Here is a 27027-nt window from a genome sequence, read left to right as displayed (position 1 = left end):
GTCATTCCCCAGCCCAGGAACAGAAAGTCAGTCAGGCTGAGCTGGTGGCTGCACTTCCTGGACCTGCAGAGAACGCAGTGAGTACACATTGTAACCTGCTCCAGGGGGGGCGCAGAATCTTATATATCCAGATGGTATACAGATCACTATTGTCTATCACCGACAATGGAACAAAAAAGGAATAGAGCAACGGAAAAGAATGAAGCGCGTGAGATCTCTGTTATCCAGATGAGACCGGCAATGTCTGAGCTCTACTCCTTTCTCTTTCAGTCACAGTTACAGTATAGCTATGCTCCATAATATTTCAGTCACAGTTAGGCTGGGTTTACATATATAAGTTGGCATCAGTTGCGTTTTTTGCCTAAAAACTGACCACAACTGATGTCACAACTGATGCCAAAAATGCATCAGTTGTCATCAGTTTTTCTATCCTTTTTTCCATCAGTTGTCATCAGTTGCCATCAGTTGTCACAATTTGCTCTCATAAAGTTGACATTTCTTTTCCCTATAGGTTTTCCTGTCATTTTCAAAGTGATTTTAAGGTACTTGCAGTATAGTATAGTGGCAGACCCCTTGGGTATGTTCACATCTCATTTTTGCCTGCTATATGGGAGGGGGGAGAGCACACAGGGGGGCTATATAGGAGGGGGGGAGAGCTCACAGGGGGGCTATATAGGAGGGGGGGAGAGCACACAGGGGGGCTATATAGGAGGGGGGGAGAGCTCACAGGGGGGCTATATAGGAGGGGGGGAGAGCACACAGGGGGGCTATATAGGAGGGGGGGAGAGCTCACAGGGGGGCTATATAGGAGGGGGGGAGAGCTCACAGGGGGGCTATATAGGAGGGGGGAAGAGCTCACAGGGGGGGCTATATGGGAGGGGGGAGAGCACACAGGGGGGCTATATAGGAGGGGGGGAGAGCTCACAGGGGGGCTATATAGGAGGGGGGAAGAGCTCACAGGGGGGGCTATATGGGAGGGGGGAGAGCACACAGGGGGGCTATATAGGAGGGGGGGAGAGCACACAGGGGGGCTATAAATGATTTTTAAAAGGTTTTATTTACACTGTTATACACAGCCCCGTTGGGTGGGCTTTCACAGGACCCCCGGGCGTTGCAAAGGCAATCCTCTTCGCCTGAACGCCGGATGCCGGTGCCGTACGGGATGCGTCCTGCCCGGCCAGGCATCCGGCGTTCTATTCGTTATAATGAGTGCGGCGCCGCATCGCCGGAGCGGTGGTCCGTCAGGACGCTGCAAGACACGTCCTGACGGACCGACGGTCCGGCGATGCGGCGGCCACTAGTTCACCGCCGCACATTTTGAACGATCCCATTGAAAACAATGGGATCAGTTCAAAGATGCGTTTCCCTCCGGCGCTTTTCTCCTGCGCCGGAGGGAAACGCCGCCGCACCGCCGGACATATGTAAACCCGGCCTTACAGTACGGCTATGCTCCATAATATTTCAGTCACAGTTACATACCTCCCAACTTTAGGTGAGAGGAAAGAGGGACATGGACACGCCCCTAACCCCACGGAAAGACACGCCCCTAACCCACCCAAAGACACGCCCCTAAACCACAAGACACGCCCCTAAATCAGTCATAAATGCAAAGTTTTGGCAAATCGATCGCCATTTTCACACTTCAAAATGGTGATTGACTCGCCGAAACGTAGCGTTTGTGACTGTTTGCTGCACTATTTGTTAATGCTTTGCATGTTGATGGAATAAACACTTCTTTATCTATCTATCTATCTCCTATCTATCTATCTATCTATCTATCTCCTATCTATCTATCTATTTATTATCTATCTATCTATCTATCTATCTATCTCTCTCCTACCTATCTATGTCCTATCTATCTATCTATCTCCTATCTCCTACCTATCTGTCTGTCTATCTATTATCTATGTCCTGTCTGTCTATCTATCTATCTCCTATCTATAGAGATAGTAGATAGATAGATACATAGGAGATAGACAGACAGACAGATAGGAAATAGATAGACAGACAGATAGGTAGGAGATAGGAGATAGATAGATAGATAGGACATAGATAGGTAGGAGAGAGATAGATAGATAGATAGATAGATAGATAGATAGATAGATAGATAGATAGGAGATAGATAGATAGATAGATAGATAGGAGATAGATAGATAGGAGATAGATAGGTAGGTAGATAGATAGACAGGTAGGAGATAGATAGATAGGAGATAGATAGATAGGTAGGTAGGTAGATAGATAGATAGATAGACAGGTAGGAGATAGGTAGGTAGGTAGATAGTCTATCTATCTACCTATCTAAGTAAAGCCCCCCTGTGTACCAGAAAAATAGAAAAGCATACTCACATGGCAGCACAGCAGTGGCTTTCTCCCCAGTAGTGGCTACTTGCACACCTCACACACAGCTCCTATCTCCAGTCCCGCAGCCCCTGCACTCTCTTCTCTCCTGCTTGTCCCGGACAGGTGACCTCATCAGCAGCGAGGAGAAGATAAGCAGGGGAGAAGATGAATGCCAGTGCCGCGGGGCTGGAGATAAGAGCTTCGGGGGCTGGGCGGTATGTGAGCTGCCTGCTCAGGGCTTTGAAAGGGACAGAGAATGTGACCTGTCAGCGGCCACTGACTGATACTGAAGGCCGCAGCTCAGGGCCGGACTGGGACTTAAAATCAGCCCTGGCAATCAGACCCCAGCAGCCCACACACCATATAATGGATAGCCATGTAAAATACGCGCTGTAGCAAATTCTGCTTCATTTAGCCGTGTCCCCCAATACTCCCTTAAACATGTGAACCCACCATCAGCACCTAAAAATAATGATATAACATAATCTGCTGTGGATTTGATGCGGCATATTTATGCATTCATTTCAACTGATTACATCAGAAGCATCAAATCCGCATTGGATTAGGTATGAACGTTCCCTTAAAGGGAACCTGTGGGGTCTATACCAGGTGCACAGCTGTAGATCCCAGCATACAGGTCAGGGACTGGATCTTTAGTCCAGTGTAAACCTCTATAATCATTCTTTCCATTACCAGCTGAAGTGTCACAGAGGTGGAGCCACAGCAGCACTTTCTGCCCCTGCCCCTTCCTGCTCTGACTGATGGACGTATAGGGTGCTGCTGCAGCTGCTGTTGTGAAACTTTAGTTGGTAATGAAAAAGACAACTATAAAAGTTTACACTGGACTAAAGATCCTGTCAGTGATATCTCCCTTACACCTGTCTGCTGAGATCTACAGCCCTAGACCTGGTTTAGACCTTACAGATTCCCTTTAAAGGAGAAAAACATGTCCACCTTCTTCCAGAAACAGTGCCACACTCTTCTTCAGTTTGTGTGAGGTATTGCAGCTCAGTTCCATTGAAGTGAATGGAGCCAAGTTGTAATACCTCACATAACCTGAAGATGGTGCTGTTTTTGAAAAAAATTTCCTATATTTTTTAAATCCCTTTTATCCTGAGTATGTCTGCACACCATATATTGGCGGTATAAGTAGTAAGGTTTTAATTATTAAAATGTGTCTGCTGGTTGTGATCCCATGTGTAATCAAATCTACATAATAAGCTGCTAGATAGTCATTTCCTACTGGATATCTATCTATCTATCTATCTATCTATCTATCTATCTGTCTGTCTATCTCCTATTTATCTATCTATCTATCTATCTATCTAAGGTAGGTAAATCACCGCAGCACTCCAGATAAAGTAAAGAAACAAGTCAATTTATTGCTCCCACACTGCAACGTTTCGCTCTGTGCAGTGCGGGAGCAATAAATTCACTTGTTTTTTTTACTTTATCCGGAGTGCTGTGGTGATTTACCTACCTTATACAGTCTCTTCGGTGGGTTCAACTGCAGACACAGCCAGCACCCATCCACCCATCAGACACCGAGTGCCGCTTCCGCTATACCTCCTATGTATCTCCTATCCATCTATCTCCTATCCATCCATCCATGGTAAAAGTAGGGCCCCAGGACAAATTTTAGGATATATAATGGTAACATATGTAAGAATTTTCTGTGCATGATAATACTGTCATAGTTAATAAAACGTGTAAGCAAATATCACCACACTGTACACATTACTGCAATACTGTTACTAAGCAAACCCACCAATACTACCAGTATATAAGTAACAAATACACCATGAGCACGGCCATTACCACCACATAATGACTAATACCGCTACACTGTGACTGAATACAATCCACTATATAAAACACTAATATTACCAATAATACGAGTAATACCATCACACCATGCCCATTACCCTCAGCATACGGTGACTGGATAATACCACTATACTGGCGCCAAATAACAGCCACTATATAAAGACCAATATTCTCCCAAAGCAGTGACCATAGAACACAGATGTCACACTCCGACCCTCCAGCTGTTACATCACTACAAATCTCATCATGCCTGGACAGCTAAAGCATGACAGGAATTGTAGTTTTGCAACACCTGGAGGGCCGGAGTGTGACACCCTGATACTGAGGTAGATCCCAGCTGTGTAAAGGTTCTGCAGACCTTAAAAGTGATGTCACTCACAGTAGGCGTCTTCTCTGTATGAAGAGTCGTCCACTTTTCCTTTTCTTCTCCATCTGGCTCCGGCCATCATGAAGGCTTCTCTGGCCATGACTCCTCTCCACGGGATCTGTCAGACAGACATTTTAGGCTTCTTGTTCCAGCAACATCCTCATCTATACATCCCACCATATAGAATAGCCCCCCGCTGCACATCTGCTGCATCCCCCCAATATAGAACAGCCCCCTGCACCCCCCCATATAGAATAGCCCCCTGCATCCCCCAAACATAGAATAGCCCCCTGCATCCACCCATATAGAATAGCCCCCTGCACCCCCCCATATAGAACAGCCCCCTGCATCCCTCCCATATAGAATAGCCCCCCTGCATCCCCCTCCCATATAGAATAGCCCCCTGCATCCCCCCAATATAGAATAGCCCCCTGCACCCCCCCATATAGAATAGTCCCCTGCATCCCTCCCATATAGAAAAGCCCCCTGCATCCCCCAATATAGAATAGCCTCCCTGCATCCCCCCAATATAGAATAGCCTCCCCTGCATCCCCCCAATATAGAATAGCCCCCTGCATCCCCCCAATATAGAATAGCCCCCTGCATCCCCCCCAATATAGAATAGCCTCCCCTGCATCCCCCCAATATAGAATAGCCCCCTGCATCCCCCCAATATAGAATAGCCCACTGCACCCCCCCCCCCAATATAGAATAGCCTCCCTGCATCCCCCCAATATAGAATAGCCTCCCCTGCATCCCCCCAATATAGAATAGCCTCCCCTGCATCCCCCCAATATAGAATAGCCCCCTGCATCCCCCCAATATAGAATAGCCTCCCTGCATCCCCCATATAGAATAGCCCCCTGCATCCCCCCCAATATAGAATAGGCTCCCCCTGCATTCCCCCAATATAGAATAGCCTCCCCTGCATCCCCCCAATATAGAATAGCCCCCCTGCATCCCCCCATATAGAATAGCCCCTTGCATCCCCCTCCTATATAGAATAGCCCCCTGCATCCCCCCTATATAGAATAGCCCCTTGTATCCCCCCCAATATAGAATAGCCCCCTGCATCCCCCCCATATAGAATAGCCCCCTGCACCCCCCAATATAGAATAGCCTCCCTGCATCCCCCCATATAGAATAGCCCCCTGCTTCCCCCCTATATAGAATAGCCCCCTGCATCCCCCCAATATAGAATAGCCTCCCCCTGCATCCCCCAATATAGAATAGCCTCCCCCTGCATCCCCCCAATATAGAATAGCCTCCCCTGCATCCCCCCAATATAGAATAGCCCCCTGCATCCCCCCATATACAATAGCCCCCCTGCATCCCCCCATATAGAATAGCCCCCTGCACCCCCCCCCCCAATATAGAATAGCCTCCCTGCATCCCCCCAATATAGAATAGCCTCCCTGCATCCCCCCAATATAGAATAGCCTCCCCTGCATCTCCCCAATATAGAATAGCCTCCCCTGCATCCCCCCAATATAGAATAGCCTCCCCTGCATCTCCCCAATATAGAATAGCCCCCTGCATCCCCCCCAATATAGAATAGCCTCCCTGCATCCCCCCATATAGAATAGCCCCCTGCATCCCCAATATAGAATAGCCTCCCCCTGCATCCCCCCCAATATAGAATAGCCTCCCCCTGCATCCCCCCCAATATAGAATAGCCTCCCCCTGCATCCCCCCAATATAGAATAGCCCCCCCTGCATCCCCCAATATAGAATAGCCCTCTGCATCCCCCCATATACAATAGCCCCCCTGCATCCCCCTCCCATATAGAATAGCCCCCTGCATCCCTCCCATATAGAATAGCCCTCTGCATTCCCCCCAATATAGAATAGCCTCCCCCTGCATCCCCCCAATATAGAATAGCCTCCCTGCATCCCCCCAATATAGAATAGCCTCCCTGCATCCCCCCATATAGAATAGCCCCCTGCATCCCCCCCATATAGAATAGCCTCCCCTGCATCTCCCCCATATAGAATAGCCCCCTGCATCCCCCCCATATAGAATAGCCCCCTGCATTCCCCCAATATAGAATAGCCCCCCCTGCATCCCCCAATATAGAAAAGCCTCACCTGCATCCCCCCAATATAGAATAGCCCCTTGCATCCCCCAATATAGAATAGCCCCCTGCATCCCCCTCCTATATAGAATAGCCCCCCTGCATCCCCTCCTATATAGAATAGCCCCCTGCATCCCCCCCCATAAAGAATAGCCCCCTGCATCCCCCCCCCCATATAGAATAGCCCCCTGCATCCCCCCCAATATAGAATAGCCCCCTGCATCCCCCCCATAAAGAATAGCCCCCTGCATCCCCCCCCCCCATATAGAATAGCCCCCTGCATCCCCCCCCATAAAGAATAGCCCCCTGCATCCCCCCCCCATAAAGAATAGCCCCCTGCATCCCCCCCCATATAGAATAGCCCCCTGCATCCCCCCCAATATAGAATAGCCCCCTGCATCCCCCCCCATAAAGAATAGCCCCCTGCATCCCCCCCCCATAAAGAATAGCCCCCTGCATCCCCCCCATATAGAATAGCCCCCTGCATCCCCCCCCATAAAGAATAGCCCCCTGCATCCCCCCCCCCCATATAGAATAGCCCCTGCATCCCCCCCAATATAGAATAGCCTCCCTGCAACCACCCCCCCCCCCCCCCCCCTGCCGCTGTGTGGCCACATGTGAAGGGGGTAAAGAAGAAAAAAAAAAACATTCTCACCTCACCTCGCTCCCAGCAGCTTCTTCCTTCGGATCTCGGTGCACAGCATCTTCTTCCTGCTGCAGCAGCGCAGCGGCTCTCCTCTCTCTACTCCCAGGTCCTCAGCGGTGCGTCGGGGAAGTTACGTCACCGCTGGGGGCCTGGTGTAGGTGCCTGCAGACGTGCCTGCGCGCGGCACGTCTGCGGACTCTTACTGGCGCGGAAGACCGGCCCGGGCAGCACATGCCCCCCAGCCCTACCTACCCCTGAGCGCGCGGTCCCGGGGGCGAGACAGAGACGCACACATGCCACTGCAGCCCGCATCTCTCGGCCCGGCTGGCCCGCCCCTGCCGGCTCCTCCAATCCAATCCACGTTGATTGGATTGGAGGAGCACGCCAGGAACAGATAGGCAGAGACAAGCGGGCCGCAGCGGTGATTTTTTTTTTTTTTTAGTATGCAGCCCGGGCGGCCCACGGACTGGTAATCCGGCCAGCCCAGCGGGCATTTGCCCGGCTTGCCAGATTACCAGTCCGGGCCTGCCGCAGCTGCTGAGTGTCAGATGGCCTTCAGTGTCAGTCAGTGGTCAGTGTGTGGCAGCAGCGGCACCCCCCCCCCTCCCACATGTAACTGCGGCACCCCCCAGGGACCCCTCACTATGTCCAACCCCTTCCCTGTCAGCTAGACTCCCCCCACCATCCCTGGAATAAAGACGTACTCACTGCAGTTCTGTTCTTCAGCCCTCCGGCAACGTCTCCTTCCTCTCGGCTCTGCTGGTGACGTCACTCTCCTGCTCCGCGCCGGAACGCAGGGGATGAGAGAGACCTCCTGTGACTGGAAGCAGAATGCAGCTTCCGGCCACTAGAGCGACCAGTGCACAGCCCCGCATCTGCGAGCGCTCACCAAGAGCAGTCGCAGTTAAAGGGACAGGTATGTTTTAGGAAGCGGGACACTTGGGGCCCGTTCCGGGACAGCGGGACAGGACCCCGAAATCGGGATAGCTATTCACAGTAGTTCACAGTATAGCTATTAGTGATGGGTTGTTCGTGAGTGATTAGTTTAAAATGAACTAATCTTCAGAGTGAACTAGTTCATCTAGTTCACCATCCTGACAGAGATTAGTTCATTATGAACTAAACAGAAAGTGGGAGGAGCCAGTGATCCCTCATCCAGCTCCAGGAAACAAGCTCCCTGCTCTCACACTTGCTCTATAGCTCCTGATGCTGTAAAATAAGGTAGTAAAACACTATTCCGCACACATCACATACAAATATAATAGTAATAATATTAATAAAATTGAGATTGCACAGTAGACAGACACAGCCTATATGTGTGTATGAGAGAGAGAGAGAGAGAGAGAGAGAGAGAGAGAGAGAGAGAGAGAGAGAGAAAGTTTCTATGTGTGGTTCATGTCCCTCACCTGTCTTTGTGATTATTAGATCGGCCTCCTGTAGCCTAGAAGATCAGTCTTGCTAAAATCTTTACCCCCGGCTCCTGTTCTGTACTCAAAATGGTGGCTGCTGATCTGCTTCTCAGCTCCCTCATTCACATTCATTATGAGTCAGTACTCTACACTACCACAGGGGGCAGTGCTGGGCTCAGTGATATGCATCACATTGAACTAGACCTGATTCCTGATTCACTCTCAAACCATTTAGTTCAGCAGTTCATCTAGTTCATTTAGTTCACAGGTCACAACTGCCAACAAACTGAAAGAAAATGTTTTCAAATCAACTGGAGAATGATTAAAGTTAATTTTTTTTTTTTTTTAAAGTAAGCTTTCCAGTACTTATCAGTTGCTGTATGCCCCACATGAAGTCATGTAATCTTCCCAGTCTGACACAGAGCTCCTTGCAACATGACATTCTGTGGGACATACAGCAGCTGATAAGTACTGGGAGGCTTGAATATTTAAAAAAGGAAAAAAAAAGGAAATTACTAACTTGAATAAATAACTTTTGAATTTATTTTCTCCAGAGTACCCCTTTAACAAAAGTTTGTTATATAATGATCAGATGTATTAACTATATCTGATCATTTTAACAAGACTATAACTCATCCTAGGAGCCACAACTTCTGTGTAATGAACTAGAACTGTTCAATATCTTCTCAGCAGAATCCAGAGAAATACTGAACTAAATGAACTAATCACCAAAACGAACTAGATTTCCCATCACTAATAGCTATGCTCCATACTATTTCAGTCACAGTTACAGTACGGCTATGCTCCATACTATTTCAGTCACAGTTACAGTACGGCTATGCTCCATACTATTTCAGTCACAGTTACAGTAAAGCTATGCTCCATACTATTTCAGTCACAGTTACAGTACGGCTATGCTCCATACTAATTCAGTCACAGTTACAGTACGGCTATGCTCCATACTATTTCAGTCACAGTTACAGTACGGCTATGCTCCATACTATTTCAGTCACAGTTACAGTACGGCTATGCTCCATACTATTTCAGTCACAGTTACAGTACGGCTATGCTCCATACTATTTCAGTCACAGTTACAGTACGGCTATGCTCCATACTATTTCAGTCACAGTAAAGCTATGCTCCATACTATTTCAGTCACAGTTACAGTACGGCTATGCTCCATACTATTTCAGTCACAGTTACAGTAAAGCTATGCTCCATACTATTTCAGTCACAGTTACAGTACGGCTATGCTCCATACTATTTAAGTCACAGTTACAGTACGGCTATGCTCCATACTAATTCAGTCACAGTTACAGTACGGCTATGCTCCATACTATTTCAGTCACAGTTACAGTAAAGCTATGCTCCATACTATTTCAGTCACAGTATAGCTATGCTCCATACTATTTCAGTCACAGTTACAGTACGGCTATGCTCCATACTATTTCAGTCACAGTTACAGTACGGCTATGCTCCATACTATTTCAGTCACAGTTACAGTACGGCTATGCTCCATACTAATTCAGTCACAGTAAAGCTATGCTCCATACTATTTCAGTCACAGTTACAGTACGGCTATGCTCCATACTATTTCAGTCACAGTATAGCTATGCTCCATACTATTTCAGTCACAGTTACAGTACGGCTATGCTCTATACTATTTCAGTCACAGTATAGCTATGCTTCATACTATTTCAGTCACAGTATAGCTATGCTCGATACTATTTCAGTCACAGTACGGCTATGCTCCATACTCTCAGTCACAGTTACAGTACAGCTATGCTCCATACTATTTCAGTCACAGTTACAGTATGGCTATGCTCCATACTCTTTCAGTCACAGTTACAGTACGGCTATGCTCCATACCATTTCAGTCACAGTTACAGTACGGCTATGCTCCATACTCTTTCAGGCTGTCGTTTGATAATGACGGGTGTAATTTTGCATAAAAAGACATTGTGGGAACAAAGCTTGATAGTTGTATTGTTCCTGTATCATTACTTTGGGGCAGTTATATTGTATTATTGTTTACGTATAGGGCTGTGCTTCCCTTTTACAACCGTAAGGGCTCTTTTACATTGGTGTTTAATTCATTTTTTTATTAAAGGGATTGTTCACCAAAAATGTTTTCTTTCAAATCAACTGTTGCCAGAAAGTGCCAGAGATTTGTAATTTATTTCTATTAAAAAATCTCAAGTCTTCCAGTACTTATCAGCTGCTGAATGTCCTACAGGAAGTGGTGTATTCTTTCCAGTCTAGAGAGCAGGAGAGGTTTTCTATGGGGATTTACTACTGCCCTGGACAGTTCCTGATATGGACAGAGGTGGCAGCAGAGAGCACTGTGTCACACTGGAAAGAATAAACTACTGATGCATAATCAGTTTACATGCGTTTACATTGACTTGAATAGAAAATTTGTAATGTTTGCTAATGGTCAGGTTTTTTTTTTTTTTTTTTTATTAGTGCATTCACAAATGCATTCTAAAAACAGACCACAAACGCAACAATTGGGTGGCAAACTGGGACTTATTTTATCCTACTGGAATCAGTGGGACGTGTGTACTTTCATTTTTCTAGTGCCTGAATACACTGGATAAACAGACAGGTGTGGTTTTATTAGAGTATATGGGTGTGTTTACACAGACAGATTTTCCAATGCAATTATTGAAGGGAAAGCCAGGAACAGACTATAAGCAGAGAACAGGTCATAAAGGAAAGACTGAGATTTCTCCTTTTTTTAAATCCATTCCGGGCTTTGTTTTCACCAATTGCAACAAAAATTCTGTACGTGTAAACACACCATAAGGGGCAACAGTCGTTCATGAGCTGTACCTTACTACATTGCCATGACTAGGCTTGATCGAACATCAGAAAAAGCTAGGTTCAATCGGAAGGAGGAGACATCCCGGGGACCGCCTGGAATTCCGGGATACAACCTATTACCTAGGCTGAATCCCGGAATTCCAGGCGGTCCCCGAGATGTCTCCTCCTAGGTTCGAGTTCGATCAAGCCTAGTCATTAGAGATGAGCGAACCTGCCAAGGTTCGGGTACGTATGAACCTGAACTCTCGGCAATGATTCCCGCTGTCTGCCCGCTCCAGGATCCGTGGAGAGGGTGGATACAGCCGGAGGACCGCCTGGAAAACTGGGATACAGCCTATGGCTATGGCTGTATCCATGTTTTCCCAAACTCCCTAAGGCTGCATCCAACTTCTTCAGCCACCAGTATTACTATGCCGAGTGATCGGACTGGAGCATGCCCATCTCTAACAGGAAAATGCAAACCACAGATCCATACTCTGCACTGGATTGCATATATTATTGTACGTGGTTGTGCATATGATGCAGTTTTTGAGCCAAAGCCAGATATTGATCCGGTAGGAAAGAGAAATATAAGTCCTTCCTTTCTGCTTTCCCATTCCTTTCGAATCCACCCCCGCTATTGGCTAAAAAAAAAAAACTGCTCTAAGATAGAGATAAGTAAACCTCAAGCATGGGGAAATTGAGCAAGGCTGCCTGGAAAACATGGATAAAGCCATCAGCCATATCCATGTTTTCCAGGACTCCCCAGGGCTGCAACTTCTTCAGCCACCAGTAATCAAATGCCGCACGCTGGAGGTTCCTTGATCTCTACCCTACAACATTGTGTGTGATGTTTCCTCTCGTGAGCGCACTAGCCAATAACTTCAATGGCTACGTACTTAGTCCGCTTATCAGTAATCTTCTCTTCTTTTGTAGATTTATTGTACACAAATGGCTCCAACCAAGGAACAGAGGATTTTGGAGTTTGTAAAGCAAAATGCAACCCGGGGCGACCCTCAGAGCGTGGTGGACCACATCGATAAATACTGCAGCCAAAAGGAGTGGGCCATGAATGTGGGCGATGAAAAAGGTGATGTGTCTATCCTCACATGTGTCTATCCTCACATGTGTCTATCCTCATAGCACGGAGTGTGTTATTGTGTGATATCTGTTTAGCTGAGCTTTTGGTGGGACCTCCGGCCCCCCACTGGTCTCCACTCTGCCATACTTCTGAGACAAGAGGCCTCAGCAGGACCTACCTTCTCAGCCACTTGAAGTTCTCCTGGCTATGGAACAACCTCTCCCAGCATGCTTTTTCTGAGCCACTACTGTAGGACTTTTTGGGAGTTGTGGTTTCACTGTTTCCAGCATTAGAAAAGCATGGCCACTTTCTTCCAGAGACAGCACCCCTCTTGTCTCCAGTATGGATGCAGGTTTTGCAACTCAGTTTCATTGAAGTGAATGGAGCTTAATTGCAAACCGCACCTGACCTGGAGACAAGAGCTTTGCTGTCTCTGGAAGAAAGTGGCCATGTGTTTCTAACGCTGGATAATCCCTTTAACTTTACCTACCCTGCTGCTGTGAAACAATCGAGCCTCAGCTCACTAGACACTGCTCCAGTGGAAAGCCGAAAAGATCCACTGCAACCATAACATACCCACTCTTGATGGTTCTATAGCAGGGATGGGGAACCTTCGGCCCTCCAGCTGTTGCAAAACTACAATTCCCATCATGCCTGGGAAGCTAAAGCTTTACATAGCATGGCATGATGGGAATTGTAGTTTTGCAACAGCTGGGTGGCTGAACGTTCCCCATCCCTGTTCTATAGCAAAGGATTGGGAAATAAATGCTAAGCACAGTTTTTTCCACAGCCTCAATGAAGAAAATGATTACTCAGGAAAGCTGTGGCTGCTCTGCCGTCACCTCTCCCAGCATGTTCTATAGCAGATCTTACCTCCCCTGCTGCTGAGACAACAGCTTCCAGGAGTCCATATAGATAGATATATATATACAATAACATGGGTATATCCAAGTCCTTTGCAAGGTTCTACTGAGAATATATTCAGTCCAGACAATATGGAACTCTTAGAAGTATAGACATGTTTGTATAGTTACCGTTCTGATCCATGGGGTTTCAGGGCCCCTCTCCTGTGTAGTGTGTGTGTGGTCCTCCCTCCCCCTTCTCCGCTGCCTGTCTATAATACTGTGCAGCCCTTCCCTCCTCTTCTCCTCAGATAGCTGCTTTTCTTTCCCACTGGTTGCAGATTCCAGGCCTGTTTGGAGGTATTCCCATTCACTGTCCATAGTAATTTGATTTGTAACGCTTTTGGGTCAGCTTTGCTGGAGAATATGTGAGCATGCTCTTTGGGGTCCCAAAAGTCTAAAGAGGAGGAAACAAAGACGCCATCAGACACCAGATTGTTTCTCTAGTACAGAAGGGATCACAAAGTAAAGGGCCTTTTACATAGGGCAGATTGTTGCCCAGCGTAAGGTGACATTCACACATCTGTAGAATTCCATCGTCTGCTGACTGTGTTCTGCGGACTGGACCTGGGAGATCCTAAACAATTTAAAAGTTTGCACTAGTGTGCTGACACAGCCGCGCAGCTGTGTCAGTACCCTAGCGCAAACATTTAAACTTGTAGGGGGGCCAGCTCAAATAAATTACACTAAGGGTACAAACCCACTTGACGTATTTGCTGCGTGAATCAGTCTTAAAAATAAGCAGGCAAAACGCAGGTTGGCTTTATACAATTGTTCTGTGTTAAAATACGCAATTGCGTATTTTTGAAGCATGAAGCTACATGCGTTTTTCGCACAGGTTGTTAACTGATGCTTTGCTAACAACAAGCTACACGCTTCAAAAATACACAATTGCGTATTTTAACGCAGAACAATCGTATAAAGCCAACCTGCGTTTTGCCTGCTTATTTTTAAGACTGATTCACGCAGCAAATACGTAAAGTGGGTTTGTACCCTAAGGGTACGTGCACACGTACCGGATCCACAGCGGATTTCCCGCTGCGGATTCAGTAGTGTGAAGGTGAATGGGACCCATACACGCAGCGGATCGCTGCATGTATGGGACCCGGCCTCTTCAACCCGGCCGCCCGCAGCTTGCAGCCCCGGCCCCTGTAACACCGCGGCCTACAGCCCGCAGCCCCAAGCATACATTACCTGCTCGGCGCCGCGGTTGTGTGAAGCTCCGGCTCCTCTTCAGCCAATCAGGGCACGGCAGCACTGATTGGCTGAAGAGGAGCGAGGGGAACCAGTAGCCTCACACAGCGGCGGCGCCAAGCAGGTAATGTATGCTCGGGGCCGAGGGCTGCGGACGGCCGTGGTCTTACAGAGGCCGTGTCCCATACACGCAGAGGATCCGCTGTGTGGATGGGTCCCATTCACCTTCACACTACTGAATCCGCAGTGGATTTCGCTGCAAACCGGCAGCGTGAATCCACTGCAGATTCGCAGCGGATTTTATGCTGCAGATCCGCAGCAGATTTGATCTAAATAACTGAACACAGCATCAAATCTGCTGTGGATCCTGTACGTGTGAATGCACCCTAAAGAGCAAGCTCTTTCCCTTCTGAGAGCTACTTTGCATATCCCATAGACAGGAATATGCTGTCTCCGTATATCCCAAGCTCATGGTACCACTGTGCTTCTTATATCCGATTTGTATTTCAGGTCTGATTTTGGATCAAGTGGTCAAAGAGACAAATCCAACCACAGCTCTGGAACTGGGCACATACTGTGGCTACTCCGCTGTCCGGATAGCCCGCTTACTGAAGCCAGGGAGCCGTCTGCTCACCGTGGAGATGAATCAAGGGAATGCAGCTGTGGCCAAACAGATGATCGAGTTTGCTGGCCTGCAGGATGAGGTCATTATTATTTCATCTATATTGTATAAAGAAATAGCGGTGCATTTTTTTTTTTGCAATAAATCCTGATTTTTTGAGTTCTGCAAATAATAATGGAGCGTGTCACAGACACAAAAACATGGTTGACCTTTTGGGTATCTAAAAATAATGGAAGTCAATGGAAAAACTGAACCAAATGGATGTACACAAACTGGGGCGTAACAAGGATTTCTATAATATAGGTGGTATACTATATATTCATTGTTTCACATACACTCCGTTTCACTATCTTTATTTCCCAGGTAGAAATTCTGGAAGGTTCCTCACAGATAATCATTCCGAGCCTGAAAGAAAAGTATGAAGTGGATGAAGTAGACTTTGTATTTATTGACCATTTCGGGGACAGATACGCACCCGACACTCAGTTACTCGAGGTGAGTAAGGACTTTGACTAAGACTTTATGGAGGTGAAGACACTTTTTTTTTTTTAGCAAGGATGAGGAACTTTCGGCCCTCCAGCTGTAGCAAAACTACAATTCCCATCATGCCTGGACAGCCAAAGCTAAAGCTTTGGCTGTCCAGGCATGATGGGAATTGTAGTTTCCCATTGAGCATTTAACAGGTGCCTCTTGCTCGACAGAGTGGAGGGTGCCTAGTTAACCCGCCGTTATGTCCGAGATCAGATTGCCTCGGAGTGACAGCCCGCTCAGCCAATCGCTGTTTGAGGCGGGATATTGCTGCAGCTATTAATTGGCTGAGCCGGCTGTCACTCCCAAGACTAGCTCATGTCAGAAGTAACGGTGGCTACAGACACTGGCGACTGCACCAGGAGACTGGGGGAGCACGGATAGGTAAGCATTACATGTTTTTTAGACTTTCTTATATGGCATCAAGATGTGCGATGTGCGAGTATCACATAAACCCTTTAATTCTTGCAGAGATAAGATGTTGTCAAGTGTCTGACAGCATCTTTCTCACCTCTCACAATATTCTGCCAATATACTGTATGGGGGAGATTTATCAAACATGGTGTAAAGTGAAACTGGCTCAGTTGCCCCTAGCAACCAATCAGATTCCACCTTTCATTCCTCACAGACTCTTTGGAAAATGAAAGGTGGAATCTGATTGGTTGCTAGGGGCAACTGAGCCAGTTTCACTTTACACCATGTTTGATAAATCTCCCCCTACATGTCTGCTGCAGAAACTGAATATGACTTTAATCCATTCTAAGGGGCCTTTGACACAGGACGATTATCAGCCAGAAGTATTGCAAGAAACACTCCTGCTGCCGATAATCAGCCCTTGTAAATAAGCTGAGGACGAGAAAAACAGCCGATCCGGCTTCAAAGTTTATCGTCATCAGGCCACGCATCTTCCTGGGTAAGCAGGTGAGGCCCATAAGGACAAAACCAAACTGACAGCACAGATATGTTCCTCTGGCTCTCCCGTCCTCACGCTGCCTTCTCCACCAAAATGATTGACAGCTGGAGGAGGCTGGACCTAAAGATACAGTGGTTGGAGGGGAGTGCCAGAGGAACAGGATGCCGGATCACAGCAGCAGCGCAGTAGGTAAGTATGTACTGCTGTGCGATCTGGAAAGCGACAGCACAGATATTTATATATATCTGTGCTGTCAGTTTCCATAGCCGCATGAAAGATAAAAGGATCGTTTGTGCAGCCCAATCGCTCGATTTGTTGTGCCCTGTAAAGGCAATGCAAAAAAGCGCTGACCTTACTGAACGCTGTTTGTTTGTGGTCCTTTAATCAGTCAGCATAAAACACTGCTTGGACAGTGCAGTACACGTGAGCAATGTACAGTATTTATGATGATTTTCACCTTTAATTGTGGTTTCTTATCTTTCTGGGGCAGGAATGTCATTTACTCAAGAAGGGATCAGTGTTACTAGCAGACAATGTAGTGTATCCTGGAGCTCCAGAATTCCTTGAATATGTAAGGAAAAGTGGACGTTATGAATGCACTAACTACCCATCCCATTTAGAGTACACGGATAAGGAGGATGCCCTAGAGAAGGCAGTATTCAAGGGCGAGTGATTCAGAAGCACAGGAGGCGCACTGTACTAGAAATATAAGGGAAGAAGAAAAAGAGAAAATAAGAAATTGTGGAAAACTAGTTTACTACCTAGTAATGTTACAGCTCGTGTACATCTCACGAACACTTTTGTATTCTTAAATAAACAATGATTTTTGATGTAATAGTGTGGTGGTGTGGTGCTCGACCGGTCACTTACTAGGTTGTTATGGGTGACGCCATTCGATGTTGGTTGGTCGGCTTTGTTCAGCTCAGCCAGTGATGGTACTGTTGTGACGTCTGTGTTCGTTCAGCACACAGGTATGGCGTTATACCTGCTTTTAGTTGTGGCTGACTGTACTGATCCCCAATGGTCGGTGACCTGCAGGGTTGTGATGGGTCCCTTGTGCTCTTGTCACATCAGCCCGGAGTGGGGAGATGACCCACCTGGACTGTTGGTACCGCCACCCACAGAAAGGGGAGGGTAACCCAAGGACGAAATGTGTAGGTACTGGTTCAATGATCACTGAATCCCAGTAGAATAAATAAAATGGCTCTTGTGATACAGGATACTCTGGTAATAAACAACTTCTTGTATACAGACTTATGTTTACTGGATCTGTGCTGGGATATTTTAAGTGCTGAGGTAGAATAGCAGAGCTTGAGTAGCCTAGTGTTGAGCAGTAAAGAGAAGAGTAGAGGAATCTGTCAGGAGATACCCAACCTAGGGTAATAGTGTGCTCTGCAGGAACTTGAAAGAGAGAGAGATACTTGAGAGAAGAATACTTGTGCCTGTGTTTCATCTAAACCACAGTGTCTGGGTACCCGTCCTATCATGGTGACACAAGCCCCTGAGAGTAGCTAAGTGTCCGAAATTATCCGGTGTCACCTACGCTGCGAGATAGAGGCCTTCATACGGTTGCTTTGCTCTATCCAGATAAGTTCCTCTGCCCTGTCTAGAGAGGTTCACGGCATGGGCTGGGGTGATCTCTGACTTGTCCTCCTGTGGGGGTTTAACACTGCATGGAGTCTGCAACTAAAGTCTTTGGAAGATAAGTCTCTGGGTTCTCCATACACGTGTGTTTCTTACCACTAATACAACTCAACTGGACTATGCCAGTCAGGAAACCTAATCTACCCAGCGATATTACCTTATTCTTGCAGCAATTCCATCCGGATATACTGTCCTTCAGTGGCTAGAAAGACACATACTCACAGTATACACTTTACATTGCTTTTTATTTTCATCTTGCAAGGTATATAGCAATAATGGCTCACAGGCTGAGTAATTCCATGAACACATGCCAAACACTATGGCCTCACGCCGGACGTTTCGGAGGACGGGACTCCTCCTTCCTCATGCGAAACGTCCGGCGGGAGGCCATAGTGTTTGGCATGTGTTCATGGAATTACTCAGCCTGTGAGCTATTATTGCGATATACCTTGCAAGATGAAAATAAAAAGCAATGTAAAGTGTATACTGTGAGTATGCGTCTTTCTAGCCACAGAAGGACAGTATATACGGATGGAATTGCTGCAAGAATAAGGTAATATCGCTGGGTAGATTAGACTACCTATTATACCACACATTTTTTCTGGTTATGGATTACTGAACAATCGGATTTGTGGAAGTCTGGAGTGTGTGGATTTGGATTATTATCCCACGAAGTGCAATGTTGGTTGTTTGTTAAAACAGACAGGAAACCTGGCAGAGCCAGTCCCTGGCTAAGTTCAGCAGGAATGCCTGTTCTGTGTTCTACTTAGAGAATCAGAGGGAAACTAATGCTACACTTCCTCTCCCCAAGTGACTACTTCCTACAGGGTATGTAAGAGTCCCTGTGAGTGGTGGAGAAGAGAGTGCATAGAAAAAAAGCATAGAGATAGGTAGAGAAGAAAGAAGTATCTCCACTGGTCCACAGAATCACATAATACAAAGAAACAGGAACCCTTTAGTGACTACAGCTGTGCAATACATATATTCAAGTTTAGACATAGAACACAGACATCTGGTGGCGAAACTCACAAATGCCTTCATCACCACCTTACGTTTGAGTAAAAGGCTTTTGTGACAGGTGCCAGACAAGGAAGACTCGTGGTGGGATGACACAATAATAAAATACCTGACCCTATGTGGTCCCCCATATGTGGTTGCAGTGCGTCACCTAACTCAACCATAGACTGCAGACATGACAGAGGCCTGGGGAATTTTGGGGTCTTTTTTTTATTTTTTTAGCCAGTATACCAGTGCGGCTCCCCCCCCAGGCAGGGGCAGCAGGAGGAGGCTGTGTGAGATAGCCTCCTCCTGCTGCCTGATCACCGCCAACAGGGAAAGGATGACGTTCCTGGAACTTTTGCAGGAACTACCTGCATTACGTGATGTTCCAGAACGTCATATTGAGGCACGGGGTTAACAGTGACCTTCCTTTAAGAAAAACTTTAACCCTTGATTCCCCTTCCTTTAAGATTGGCTTAGGTAAAGTCTCTTAAGGAGCAATTTTAAGAGCAGCTTATGTACTGTCCCTTTAAAAGCGACTTAGGTACCACCCTTTGACGAGCAGTTTTAGTGCTGTCCCTTTAAGAGTGACTTTGGTACTGTCTTTTTAAAAGCTACTATGGTACCATGCTTTTAATAGTGAGTTATGTAATGTCCCTTTAAGAGCGACTTTGGTACTGTTCCTTTATAAGAAAATGTAGCCCTGGCCCTTTAAGAGCGAGTTTGACGCCGACACTTTGAGTTAGGAGCTAATTTGACTGACCTCTGCTACTTCACCGACTCAGCTTTGCTACAACACCGACTCAGCTCTGCTGGGTCATGCGGGTATCAGCTCTGCTACAACACGACTCAGCTCTGCTAGATTACTGATTGACCTCTGCTAATTATAATGGTAAAGAAAACTGCTCGGTTACCATGACAATCTTTCTCACATGAGAATAAATCCAACAGCATCCAATCATCCAGAGGATCTTCAAATCTTTATTGTGCTTACAAGCAAATACGACGTTTCGACTCACAATGAGTCTTTGTCAAGTATCTTTCTCATGTCAGTGAAACAAAATCGTTAAGGACCTTTCATCTTCTATTGGCCAATAGTGGACATGTGACTGCATGGATGTCAGGAATTAACTGACAAGACCTTAGAATTTCTATTGGCTGCTATATTTCAGCTATTTGCATATGTGCTATGATTGGCTGTTAATGTTTTACTGTGGGGCCATTATTTCCTACGGGAAATTAGGGGTCTTTAAACGTAATTAAATTTCTTAAAAACGGCAAATCCAATCAAAACCAAAAATAGAAAGCACACCTGTCACTGCTGAGGGCTTCAAAACGCAGTTTAAATGGAGCCTATGTGCAAAGTGGTTTGGGCTGTATTAATCGAAGAAGAATAGCTGGAAGAAGAAGAATGCGGATTACAATATAGCGCTTTTTCAAGCACTTTAATTAGGAAAAAAAAAGACAAAAAATTCTTAAAAATGTTTAACATAAAAATTTGATTTAAACAGTAGGTCATTTTCTGATGACACATTCCCCTTAATGGGGTAGTTTCATCTGGGTTATGCCATCTCCATAGTATGCACAGGATAGGCCATAACTAAGAGCTTGTGGGGGGTTCAGCCGCTGGGGCTTCTGATGATTTCGAGAATGAGGACCTCAAAATCCCTGCAGAATGCGCACACTGAAGCTTCATTGACTCTCTATGGATTTGGGGGGCCCAGCAGTTATGCCCTATCCTGTTAATACTGTGCATAGGGCATACATACCCCAGATGGGAATATATACCTTTAAGGATTAAATGATCGAGAGGGAACACAACAAATTAGATGACAAATGTCAAATTAACTATTGGGAACAATGAAACATGCCGCCTTTTGTCATCCTAGAGAAGAGAAAAAGAGGAGAGCTAAATAAAAAAAGATAAAAACGACGGCCTCGATTTATCAATCTGAGAGAAAAATGTGCCTTCCAGATATGGATGATCGAACATCGGGATTTTTCAAGTTCGTTCGAGTTCGAACCATTGGCTTCTCATTTACTTTGAATGGGAAGCCGATGGTTCGAACTCGAAAAATCCTGATGTTCGATAATCTCTACTTCCAGACAGATCCCAACCTCACCTCATTCCTTTTGCTATAAAGCAGGGATGAGGAAACTTTGGCCCTCCAGCTGTTGCTAAACTACAATTGTAGGTTTTGCAATAGCTGGAACGCCGAAGGTTCCCCATCCTGTCTTTGAAGTGTCTTCACCTCCATAAAGTCAACCATACACATGATAGCTGTTAGTTTTAGTGTTTGAATGGGCGAGCATTTTTCAGTGCTCAAGTCCTTGACTCGAGAAATGAAACCCAATGAAATCAATGGGAGACCTCCCAACTACTTATACCTGTTTGTAGCTTATGTGAAGTCCATTCTGAAAAACAAACTTTAGTTGAGGAGATGGCGCGTCTAAGAGGCGGGGCCGAGAGCGTTTGCGCCCTGGTGAAGCGCCACCTGTGTGGTCTTGGTCTGCGTCTCCCCCTCCTCTCGTTCCGCCCTCACAGGACTCCTTGTTCATGCGCCTGCGCCGTGGTTGCAACCCCCTGGCGCAGTTGCCGCGACATTGCGGGTCAGCACCGCGCGTCGTTCACATCCTGGGTTAGTGATGCGCTTGTGTCTGGCCCGCCTTCCAAGTCTGTCTGAGCCGCCTCCCATTGTCCCTGCACCGCCTCCCCGCTTACGCTCTTTCCATCCGCGTCCTGAGTCCTCTTCTTGGCTTCGGCGCACATGCGCTGTTGTGGCCCATAGCGAACGTATCCCGCGCATGCGCAGTGATGCTTTAGACTGTCTGGAGAAGACCGGTCGCGTCACTGCGCCTGGGCACTATACATTTGCTATGGTGCACAATGGCGCATGTTGGCCGAAACCGAAAAGAGGATGTGGACGGAAAGAGCGTTAGCTAGGAGGCGTGGTGGTTGAAGACAGACATGGGAGGCAGTGCAGGGACAATGGGAGGGGGCTCAGACAGACATGGGAAACGGGCCGGACACAAGTGCATCGCTAACCCAGGACATAAACAACACGCAGCGAGCCGGTGCTGACCCGCAACGTCCCGGCAACGGTGCCAGGGGGTTACAACCACAGCGCAGGTGCAAGAACAAGGAGTCCTGTGAGGGCAGAACGAGAGGAGGGGGAGACGCAAACCAAGACCACACAGGCGGCGCTTCACCTGGGCACGAACGCTCTCGGCCCCGCCATCTCCTCAACTAAAGTTTATTTTTCAGCCGAACAAAAGCTCAACCAGCGTGGAAAAACATAACAGAAGAATGGACTTCACATAAGCTACAAACAGGTATATGTAGTTGGGGGGGGGGGGGGGGGGGGGTCAGTGGGTACAGAGTCGCTTTAACCAGGATCCTCTTGCATGACAGAGTGGAGGGTGCCTAGTTAACCCATTACTTTTTTCTTTGGTCTAATTTTTGTATATTTTGTCCCTTGAAGGGATGTTTTAATGACTTACAAAAATTAGAATAAAAAAATACAATAGGCTTCTGCAAGACAAATTAGAAGTCCAGCAGTATGCAGTCAATTCCCTGAATACCGGAGTCCTAATTTGTCTTGCACAGCATCTTGTAAAACCTAAGATGCTGTGCAGTTGCTATAGTAAAAAACAATAAAGAGCTCTTCCTGACGCCTCCTGTTCCCTCCTCAGCCAATCACTGCCGGTCCTGCCACAGCCATTGGGAGAGGGGAAAACGCCTCTGACAGGCACTACTGTCAATGGCTTATCCCCATAAGAACAAAAGGAATTGGGTAGTTAACATCCAATAAATCCAATTACCTCCCCGCACTCCCCTGATGTACCATTGCAGTTGCCAGTGTCCCCTGCTGTCTGTAGCCACTGTTACTTCTGAGATGAGCTTGTCTTGGGAGTGACAGCCTGCTTAACCAATCACGGTTTGAGGCAGGACAATAATTGGCTGTCACTGCCAATACTAGATTAAGTCGGCGATACTGGGGGAGCACGGAGAGGTAAGCATAACATGTTTGTTATACTTTCGTATATGGCAGCAAGATGTGCGAAAAAATGTGTGAGTGCCGCACAGCCCCTTTAATTCTTGCAGAGATAAGAGGTCGTCAGAGGTGTCTGACAGCAGCTTTCTCACCTCTCACAATATTCTACCAATATACTGTATATGTCCACTGCACTGACTTGTCATCCATTTTAGAGGGCCTTTGACACTGGCCGATTATCAGCCAAGAGCGTTGCAAGGAACACTCCTGCGTCCGATATTCAGGCCATGTAAATTAGCTGAGGATGGGAACAACGTCCGATCCTCGGCTGATCATGTCTTTAGAGCTTCCTTCAAAATTTATCGTCATCGGCCACACATTTTGCTTTGTAAATCGGGAATGTAAAGACGATAACAATAAAGGCAAACTGTAAGCATGCATGTTTCTCTGGCCGCTGCATCTTCAAGCTGGCTCCTCCTCCAAAATGATTGACAGCTGGGGGAGGTAGGACTTGAAGATACAGCGGCTGGACAGGAGAGCCGGAGGAACAGGATGCTGGATCACAGCAGCAGCGGACTAGGTAAGTATATACTGCTGTGTGATCTGGAAACTGACAGCACGGATATATGTATATCCGTGCTGTCAGTTTCCTTAGCTGCACGAACGATACAAGGATCATTCGTGCAGCCCAATTGCTTGATATGTTGTGCCCTGTAAAGGCAATGCAAAAAGCACTGCTTGTTTGTGGTCCTTTAGTCACTCTGCATAAAACACTGCTTGGACAGTACATGTGACCAATGCACAGTATTTATTTGCACATTTAATTGTGGTTTCTTATCTTTCTGGGGCAGGAATGTCGTTTACTGAAGAAGGGATCAGTGTTACTAGCAGACAATGTAGTGTATCCTGGAGCTCCAGAATTCCTTGAATACGTAAGGAAAAGTGGACGTTATGAATGCACCAACTACCCATCCCATATAGAGTACACGGATAAGGAGGATGCCCTAGAGAAGGCAGTATTCAAGGGCGAGTGATTCAGAAGCACAGCAGGCGCACTGTACTAGAATTATAAGGGAAGAAGAAAAAAAAATTGTGAAAAACTGATTTTAAAATTTTGTTTAGATTCAGCAGCGTTTACTGCCTAGTAACGCTACAGCTCGTGTACATCTTACTGAAACTTCTGTATTCTTAAATAAACAATGATTTTTGATGTAATAGTAGAGTACCTGACCCTATCTACCCTGTATCTTCTGGAAGATCTTAGGACACACTTTTTCTTTTATCACAATGTTTAACCCCTTAATATATTACCTAGACCTTTTTCACCGATTAGTGCAAGATACTGAAACATGTCCTGGGCTGCCATCATATTGTCACCTTTCACTGTAGTAAGGAGGAGGCCGCTGGAAAGTAAAGCCTGTCCATTATCACTGCAGACACAAGAAGTCTCAGCTTAGTTTATGGTCTAGTGGTCAGAAAGAATACTGTAACATTTCCAGATTATTTTATAATACAGATAGTAAAATGTAAAGTTAGTAAAAAAAAAAAAAAAAATGTTTAGCCAAAAACTTGATTTAGGGTCCCTTCACACCTACCGGATCCACAGCGGATCTTACTTCTGTGGATTCGAAGCGAGAACCGCTGCGGATCCGGTACCATTCACCCCTATGATAGCACATATTCGCATCAGGATTAACATCCGACTGTGAATATGTGCTTTAACCCCTTGCTGTCTGCAGCCGGGGATAGGGGATGCTGGATGCAGCGGGGGATGGGGGGATGCGGCCGGGGATGGGCTAATGCGGTGGCGGGGCTGTGGACAGCGAGGGGTAAAAGCACATATTCACAGCGGGGATGTTAATCCTGCTGTGAATATGTGCTATCATAGGGGTGAATGGTACCGGATCCGCAGCCGTTCTCGCTTCGAATCCGCAGAAGTGAGATCCGCTGTGGATCAGGTAGGTGTGAAGGCACCCTTAAACAATAGGTCATTTTCTGATGACACATTCCCTTCATTCCCCTTTAGAGTAGAAACACACAGGCTGTGGATCTCTTGCCTGTAGTTTCTATGGGAAGACATACTCGCAGTGGGATTGACATCCAGCTGTATGTAAGGAGACAGCCCTGTTAACCCCCCCCCCCCCCAACCGGAGCATACAAAACCTGCTACACGCTCCAGGGGCTCCCGTTGTCTGATAGGCCCACTCAGCCAATCAGTGTGCTGCAGTGGGGCTGAGCGGGATGTCCAGCCAGGAACCCCTGTAGCAAGCCGGAGCATGGAGCAGGTACAGTGTGCTGCAGCCAGCAGGGGGTTAATGGGGCGGTCTCCTTACATACTCCTGCTGCGTAGTATCTCTTCCTACAGAAGCTACAAGCAATGGATCCACAGCGGATTTTGCATCGAGAAATCCACTGCAGATCCGCCCTGTGTGTTTGTACCCTAAAGGGTTATTTCCATCTGGGGTAGTTATGCCATTTCCAGATTATGCACAGGATAGGGTATAATTAAGAGTCTGTGGGAGTCTCAACCGCTGGGGCTTCCCACGATTTTGAGAATGAGGACCTCACAATCCCTGAAGAATGCGCACACGAAAGCTTTATTCATTCTCTATGATATATCCTAGTTATGCCCTCTTCTGTTGCTACTCTGCATAGGGCATAACTACCCCAGATAGCAATATCCCTTTAAAGGGTTAAATGACCCCAAGAAGGAACACAACAAATGAGACAACTCCAGCCAAAACGTATTTTATAATATGTTATTACTTATGGAAAGTTGAACACATTTCTAAGGTACATTAATCATGGGAAATGCACATATAGGGCTATGTCCCTTAATTTAGTAGATCAGACAGGCTTTAGATTCCCTAAAAAAAAAGTGACGTCACAAATCAGGTGTAATGGTAAATCGGCCCTGGTACTACTCCCCCTATGAACGCATGATGGGAGGAGTAGTACAGTATGAATGTGTCCCACAGCACAGAGCAGGGAGGGAGGGCGTTAGATGCACCGCCACCTCTCTCCCTCCCTGCTTGGTTGATGCTGGCCATTTGGGGAGCAAGTGTCTTTGCTCCCTAAAGTGTTTCATAAACGTATTCAAATCAATAAGGCATAGTGTACTGTAACCACTCTTACATTACATGCAGCTCCATAGACCATACAGTTCTATAAACTTTTACATATAGTGCGCCCCCTGCTGGACACTCCATAGGAATTACCCCTGATTCATGACGTCACTTTTTTAGGGAATCTGAAGACTGTCTCAACTACTAAATTAAGGAAAATAGCACTATATGTTTTATATGATTTCCCATCATTAACATTAGGAATTTGCCTAACTTTTCATAAGTAATAACATATTAAAAAATACTTTTGGTCGAACTTCTCCTTTAAAGTGTCCCTTTGATATATCACAAAGATATGTTGAAACTTTTGATCAGCTGGGGTGCTGCCATTCAGACCCCACTGATCATTAGACAGAGACAGGAGAAGAACATGGGTTCACTGCTCGGCTTGCTGCGAAATGGATAGGACAGTAAGCTGGAAGAGAAGTGCTCAGCCACAGATTTTTCCCAGCTCTATTCAACAACCGGTGGGAGTCATAACTCTCACTAACACGCGGACCAATAAAATTTCTGACGTCTCTATGACAGGTCAAAAGTTTTTGATTTTTTTTCCTC

General features: G+C 46.5%; 1 protein-coding gene across 2 annotated transcripts; it reads left to right on the top strand.

Annotated features, from left to right (window-relative positions):
- Positions 1-24562, top strand: COMT (catechol-O-methyltransferase). Of its 2 annotated transcripts, none has more exons than XM_069961079.1 (5): positions 1-77; positions 12406-12559; positions 15157-15350; positions 15632-15763; positions 24199-24562. In XM_069961079.1, exons 2-5 carry the CDS (start codon positions 12421-12423, stop codon positions 24379-24381), a joined length of 648 nt encoding a protein of 215 aa, XP_069817180.1. In that variant the 5' UTR covers positions 1-77; positions 12406-12420; the 3' UTR covers positions 24382-24562. The 2 variants fall into 2 exon arrangements, with proteins under 2 accessions (XP_069817180.1, XP_069817179.1); XM_069961078.1 differs by lacking the exon at positions 24199-24562 and adding an exon at positions 17200-17544.
- Positions 24563-27027: the final 2465 nt, after the last annotated feature.

The sequence above is a fragment of the Dendropsophus ebraccatus genome, chromosome 3 (genome assembly GCF_027789765.1).
Source record: "Dendropsophus ebraccatus isolate aDenEbr1 chromosome 3, aDenEbr1.pat, whole genome shotgun sequence".
In the NCBI taxonomy this organism is placed as follows: Eukaryota; Metazoa; Chordata; class Amphibia; order Anura; family Hylidae; genus Dendropsophus; species Dendropsophus ebraccatus.
The sequence above is the reverse complement of the archived record's forward strand: the minus strand, read 5'-3'. Positions and strand labels throughout refer to the sequence as shown.

What these genes read in the sequence shown, in the direction of transcription:
- COMT (XM_069961079.1), top strand. Translation starts at nt 12,421, where the DNA reads ATGGCTCCAACCAAGGAACAGAGGATTTTGGAGTTTGTAAAGCAAAAT. An exon ending in GAATGTGGGCGATGAAAAAG is followed by an intron (nt 12,560 to 15,156) that starts GTGATGTGTCTA and finishes TTTGTATTTCAG; the next exon opens with GTCTGATTTTGGATCAAGTG. An exon ending in TTGCTGGCCTGCAGGATGAG is followed by an intron (nt 15,351 to 15,631) that starts GTCATTATTATT and finishes TTTATTTCCCAG; the next exon opens with GTAGAAATTCTGGAAGGTTC.